Here is a 7500-nt window from a genome sequence, read left to right as displayed (position 1 = left end):
TTCTGACGTCTACCATTTTGTTTTAATGTCGACCCCTTTTATTGAGAATCCGCCATTATGTCCTGTTGTCCACTATTACATCCTGATATCTATCATTTTGTCTTAACGTCAACCTTTTCGTCCAGATGTCCGCCATTTTTCGACCCCTTTCAACCCTACCTCAAACGCTCTTCTCTCCATCCTCCGACATCCATATTATGTTTCACCTCAAGTCCTGCACTAAGCACTATACCCAATCCTCCTCGTATTCAGATGACATGCAACAACACCTTATGTGCCAACACTTTATATAATATGTTAGCATGTGATTTATGAAAAGACATCTCCAACAATTCTTATTGGGTTGTCCGGAAAGTTCGTGCCGATTTTTAAAGGAAAGAAAAAGGTCAATAAATACTTACCATTACATTTTTAATCAACCAAATACAAACCATTTTGTTGCACAATGCGTCTCCATCTTTCCTTTAACTTGAAAATGCCCTCTTCCCAGAATTGAGGTGGCTTCATGGCAAAAAATTCCTCAAGGTATCTTCTTACGTCATCCTAGGAATTGAAATTTTTACCATTAAGATTATTCTGCAGAGACCTGAATAAGTGGAAATCCGAAGGAGCAATTTCTGGTGAATATGGAGGGTGGGGTAACACATCCCAGCCGAGCTGCAGCAATTTTTGTCTGGTTCCCAAAGTATCAAGTGCCGAAAATGAGCTTTCTTATATTCCATTTTAAAGGGTTACAAAATTAACACAGGTTATAGGAACATAAACCTTCTTCCACGAGAAGATAGCTTAAACTGTGCTCTAAATGGAGGTGTAATCAAATCCTATTTTATGGACTCAACCATGTTCTAAAATAAGTCGAAAGGTAAGCTACAAGAAATCGAGTCGAACTTTCCGGACAACCCAATACAATACGCAATTTTTCTACACAATTCCTAATAATATTTAGTTATAAAAATATAATAGGATTTTTAAAACATCGAATGGTTTGAGGGTCCATCTGAGTAAAACACGAACCAAAGACCCCAAACATAAAATATGATTGAGATATACTGACGTAAATTTCCCTTCGTTTTATTCTCTTATCAGTGCAAGCTTTTATCTTGTCATTTCATCTTGTCATTTCATTTTTTTTTCCAATTTATCTTTTTTCATCAGCTTCATATCAAAGCTACAGATTCGGGAAAACCGCCCCGTGCTGTAACGACGACTCTTCACATTGAAATACAAGATTCGAACGATAATGCGCCAGAATTTAACCGCAAGAAATACCCGTTTCCTTACAAGCTGTACGGACCTGAAGAGAGCCAGACGGCTTATGTTGGAAGTGTAGCTATTGCCGAGGACAAAGACAGCGAGGAAAACTCCGTCATTTGTTATTATATTATAGGTGAGTAAAGTCTGCACTCTGGGAACGAGGCTATTAGTTGGTATATATGTATATAGGAACGAAAGGAGGTGGGGTGCTTGCAGTGGTTGTACTCATAGTTGTTGTGGTAATAGTGAGTAGAGGTGGGGACCGATCGCCACGGTTAGGTTTGTTAGTTTGGGCTGTAGTATAGTGGTGTGGTAGACTGAAAGTTGTGATGTTAGTAGGAGTAGTGATATATTTTACTTGCATATATATATATATATATATATATATATGTATATACTGTTGTGTCTGGGGAGAGTCATTTTCTTTTTGTGCCTTATTATGTAACACACTCACCGGTAAAATTTCCACTTTTGTCCTTATTTTTATTGTCCTAAACTTTTCGTTGCGTCTTGCAACCTTTTCAATAGTTTTGACTCTATTCAAAACTATTGAAAAGGTTGCAAGACGCAACGAAAATTTTAGGACAATAAACAATGATTGAAACAAGTAAAAGAAAAAAAATATACATAATAATAATAATAATAATAATAATAATAATAATAATAATAATAATAATAATAATAATAATATAATGATAATAAGGTTGAGAAGCAAGCTGTCTGAGATCCTTGTTGTGACTTGACAAACAGTACAAACCTCCATTAGACACAATATCTTCAAGCAACAACCTCACGATACTGTACACTGTGCGACGTCTATAATAATAATAATAATAATAATAATAATAATAATAATAATAATAATAATAATAATAATAAATGAATGAATAAATAAATAAATAAATAAATAACTCGTTTTTGTTTCACGTGTGTATTTTTGATAGGTGGTGAGATGGTTGATTATTTCTGGTTGAATCAGACGTCCGGAGGTTTATACATCCAAAGGAGAATTGACCGAGAAAAACACAGTAGCGTGAATCTTTTGATTAATGCCACCAATACATGTTTCCAGCACAAACTTAGGGGGGTTGCTCTGCATCCAGAGGACTTTTACACACGAGAAATCAAGGAAACCTCTTATCTTTGGGTTCAGGTTGTAATAACTGACATCAATGATAACCCACCCAAATACCGTAGGAAGAAAATGAGTGTTGGTGTTACCAGGGATACCGACTTTGGGACCACGATATTTGAGCTCCAGGTGAGGACTTCTTTGCTATTTTACTGCTTTGGTCTTTGTTCCTTGTTCTTGTTTCGGTTGTTTGTTGGTTTGATTTTGATTTTTCAAAGTAATCTGTAAACAGTCAACATCACAGCAAAATGATAGACATCACGACAGAATAGCAGACGACACAATAAAATGTCGAATTGAAGCTTAACTTGAACAAAACAGAAATAATCAAATAACCTTTATTACGTATATTCGTTGATTTGTCGCGATATCCACCATTTTGCAAAATAATCAAATTACGTTTATATGTAATAATGTATATTTGATATTTTTGTTCGTTTTCTTGAGATAATCTCAAGCTTTAATTCGCCATTTTATTTTGGTGGCCGCTAATTTGCCGTAATGTTCTCCATTTGACAGTTTATAATGAAACTCATTTCACCTATGTGTGTGTATGTGTGTGTATGAATGTGTATACATATATACATACATGCATGCATACATATGAGTTGTTTCCCTTGAATATAGAATTACTTTAATGAAAACGAATGCATGACCGTGTTATAAAACCAGTTTCTATTTCGATATTTCTTTAAGAGACAACATTTTCCTTTCGAGCTGTGTTCCAGTGCCTGCATATAAACAGATAAAGCTGAAGACAATCTAATATCAGAGTTAGAGACAATGGCACAATAAGAGACCATTTACAAGATCGAACAACATGCTAAAAATAGCAACGAATGACACCTAAATCTCTTACAGCTGAAACTCCTCCTTTATTGCCCTTCAGCATTCTGTACTCATAATATACTACAAAGTATATTAAGCGTTTTCATAAGTCAATGTTGTGTTCTTCTGTGTTAGCAGTGCTCTTATATCACTTGTTAAGGTTCTCTCTACAGATTTTACTATAGAAATCATAGCCTGCACTGATTTTATGGTGCTCCGTATTCGCGGCGCCTGATGCAAGCAACAATGTGACTGAATATGAAAAATTGATAATGGGCGTATATGCCATATTTCAGGATATCTCCCCACACCCACCGCCGGCCGACACCAGTACTTATTCGGTCGGTCAATTTTGCCGAACCACTAAGTCATGGAGACGGAAACAAGCCAGCTCCGGTTGTCAAGCGGTGGTGAGAAGCAAACACAACACACACACACAAAGGCATACACACACACGCATGTAGATATGTGTGTGTGTGTGTGTGTGTGTGTGTGTGTGCGTGCGTGTGTGTGCATGTGTGTATACATATACATACATATAAGTTTGTCTTCGTATTTCATTTTTACATATATATATATATATTAATAGTTATCGCCATACTTATATGGCAGTCTTATAAATATAAGACTAAAGCTATCGCTGATTAGCTCCATGAGGCCACCGCCTCAAGCTAGCTATTTGACACAAAACTTGCGTCCATTATAAACCTTCGAACAGGGGAGGTCAGCCGCTTCATCCTGCCAGTCAGACAGCTGCAAACATGTTTCAGGGTATTTGCCCTTTATCAATGCAGCGTAGTCAGACCCAAATAGCTAGCTTGAGGCGGTGGCCTCATGGAGCTAATCAGCGACAGCTTTAGTCTTATATTTATAAGACTGCCATATAAGTATGGCGATAACTATTAATTTCCAGTAACGCTGCCGTAATCTCCTTTAGAGAGACTTAGTAATTTTAATATTTATATATATATATATATATATATATATATATATGCATACTTCACAAAATGTAAACATGAAATACGAAGACAAACTTATATGTATGTATATGTATACACACATGCACACACACACACGCACACACACACTCACACACACACAGAGTTTAACACCACAAACTACATGATTCGCAGTTGTTACACGACCCCTATTTTGATACGATTACCAGGTCCTTCAGTGGTAGCCCTAACACAAGATCCAGCTAGTTTAACAGTACGACCTTGTTTTGGGGTTCTTTTAACAGAATTTGTCCTATTGCAAGAATCTTGTTTCCAGGACCCACCCGCCCACTCGGCCTCGCTTCTTCCCTTCCCTCGCCTGTTTTGGTTTTCTTCTCTTTTTTTTTTTGCATTCAGACATTGACCTGAAGATTCCTGATATCTCTCACAACTCACCTCGCCTCACGGCACACTAACTTATCTTATTTTGCGAATTTTATTAAACTGTTTCTATCGTTCAACCATATCTTCCAACTGTCTGATCACTGAACTTGCAGTCTGCTTCTTTTTATAATGTAGCAACACTGCTATTACTACTACTAGTATATTTTTATCTGTTGAGGTTTTGTTCAAAACCAATAAAAAGCTAATCTCAAGTGTAAGAGAAGACAAATAAAACATGACACTTCATCAGATCGTCACCTTGTAAAACCGAAAGATTTCTCCTTCAAATGTTTTGTAAACTGTCTGAAGAAAATCAGCCAAGACATGTTATATGTTCTAAAATGAAGGTCAACCATTTTAAGTGAATGTGTCGTACGACAGATTGCTTCTAATCTATCCTATTAGTGAGCGTCAATCATAATTAACGATTGTAATTTAAAGCTGCACAACTTCCATACCTACAGGAATTGCTAAACATCGTACAGCCATCTTTTCCACACTACGCTACTTAGTTTCTGAACTCAACCGACATTTTTTTCCCTTTCTTTCTCCTGCTCTCATTCGATTTGTCTCTCTGTCTCCCTCTGTCTCTGTCTCTCTCTGTCTCTCTCTGTCTCTCTCTCTGTCTCTCTCTCTGTCTCTGTCTCTCTCTCTCTCTCTCTCACTCTCTCTCTCTTTCTCTCGCTCTCGCTGTCTATCGTTATCTCTCGCTCTCTTGTTTGATGTGTCCACATAAGACTTCATTTTAAACTTAGAGTTTAACTACGTTTCTTCTGCATCTTGCGCTTCTACGAAATGGTTATTTATTTGGCTGCATCAAAGATGGAGAAATGGGCAACTTTCATTCAAATTCTTGTGTGTAATGAATACTTACTAACAAGAAACTTTCTTTTCCCTTCTGCCTCTTCTTCAATCTCTGTCACTTCAACGTTATCTCTAACGACATAAACCAATCTGCTCTTGCATATATTTTTTTAAGTTGCTAGTGTGTTATATGAGGAAAATTCAGTTGCCATTTTTCTTTTTCTTTTTTTTTTCTTTTACTTGTTTCAGTCATTTGACTGCGGCCATGCTGGAGCACCACCTTTAGTCGAGCAACTCGACCCCGGGACTTATTCTTTGTAAGCCCAGTACTTATTCTATCGGTCTCTTTTGCCGAACCGCTAAGTGACGGGGACATAAACACACCAGCATCGGTTGTCAAGCAATGCTAGGGGGGACAAACACAGACACACAACACAAACACACACACAACACATATATACATATATATATACATATATACGACGGGCTTCTTTCAGTTTCCGTCTACCAAATCCACTCACAAGGCTTTGGTCGGCCCGAGGCTACAGTAGAAGACATTTGCCCAAATTGCCACGCATTGGGACTGAACCCGGAACCATGTGGTTGGTAAGCAAGCTACTTACCACACAGCCACTCCTGCGCCATGTGTATTATTTCTAGAAGATCTAGCAACTACAGACTATGTACACTTATTATTCTCGTTGTTATTGTCTTTTTTTATTGGACTTGTTTTTCCTTCAACAAACAAAACTTGTCTCCACATTCTTTTCCTTTTTTTCTCTTTTCTCATCGTCGTCATCGTTTCCAGTATGAAGTGGACGATCCCGATATTGGTAACAACTCAGTCCATACTTTCAAGCAGTTTGGGAATATTCGGATTAGTGATGGCCTCAAGAAGTTGATGTCACGTGACCCCGTCACCAACAAGACGCGTCAGCCATTTATTGTGAATAGCAACGGTTCTGTGATAACCAATATGTTCTTTCAGGCGAACATGCATGGTTCCTTCGTGTTGCCTGTCCTAGTAACGGACAGCCGACATAACTCAGACATCGCTAACTTAACGGTGAGTAGTCTTCCTATCTATTTCTCTTATTTAGATTGTTTGCTGTTTTATTTTTTTTTTTAAGATCTATCTTCTCGGTAGATGCTATTCGAACCTCTCACTAGCAGAGCTTTATATATATATATATATATTATATAATAGATATATATATATATATATATATATATTATATATATATATATATTATATAAAGCTCTGCTAATGAGAGGTTCGAATATATATAATATATATATATATATATATATATATATATATATATATATATATAGCGTTGCTATTATGTTAAACTGTCGTATGTCCAATTTAGCCAAATGCGTTTTTTTTCTCATTAGTCTCTTCTTTTGGTCAAACTATCGTATCTCCAGCTGCTTCAGATGCCAAGTATCAAAAATTATCAAAGTGTAGTACAACGGTTTTGTTTTAGAGTGGTGAAACTATTTTCCCGGGTTTTTTTTATGAAAAAGAACAACGTTTTGGACTTACGACACTTTTGCATAATAGCAACGATCGACATATATATATTTATATATATATATTTGTGTGTGTGTGTGTGTGTGTGTGTGTGTGTGTGTGGTGTGTGTGTGTGTGTGTGAGTGTGTGTGTGTGTGTGTCCCTTCCGTAAGCCTTCACTTCCGCACACACCAGTTTAATTTAATTCGGCCTTAGTCGAAAGACATGTTGTTAATGTCTTGTTATTTGCATTAGTATTCAAATCCTGCTCTGTCACCGAAGACCTGCGACACCGTAGACGAGTTTTGACCGACAAATAATATGAGCTGTTTGAAAAACTAATGGAGGACATCGTTTCGTTGATTCGACCGGAAAATCGTCTGTCACTAGCAGAATAAAACTCTGCTAGTGAGCGGTTCGAATCGCATCAACCGAGAAGATAGATCTTTAAAAAAATAAAACACCAAACAATCTAAATAAGAGTCTGTGGAGCAGGTAACAATAAATTGTGCGGTATTTTGTTACGTCTGTCTACATTCTGTATTAAAATACCGCCGAGAGCAACTTTGAAATTTCATGTTTAC

General features: G+C 36.9%; 1 protein-coding gene across 1 annotated transcript in view; it reads left to right on the top strand.

Moving 5' to 3' along the window:
* Nucleotides 1-7500, top strand: part of LOC115223080 (protocadherin-1-like) — a 59725-nt gene that overhangs the window by 16862 nt on the left and 35363 nt on the right. Inside the window, exons 7-9 of the mRNA XM_036512092.1 lie at nt 1156-1387; nt 2199-2515; nt 6209-6466. Of these exons, the coding sequence (XP_036367985.1) occupies nt 1156-1387; nt 2199-2515; nt 6209-6466 (807 nt within the window). The remainder of the gene's footprint in view (nt 1-1155; nt 1388-2198; nt 2516-6208; nt 6467-7500) is intronic.

The sequence above is a fragment of the Octopus sinensis genome, linkage group LG22, assembly GCF_006345805.1.
Source record: "Octopus sinensis linkage group LG22, ASM634580v1, whole genome shotgun sequence".
Taxonomy (NCBI): domain Eukaryota; kingdom Metazoa; phylum Mollusca; class Cephalopoda; order Octopoda; family Octopodidae; genus Octopus; species Octopus sinensis.
This window is presented reverse-complemented; position numbering and strand designations above follow the sequence as displayed.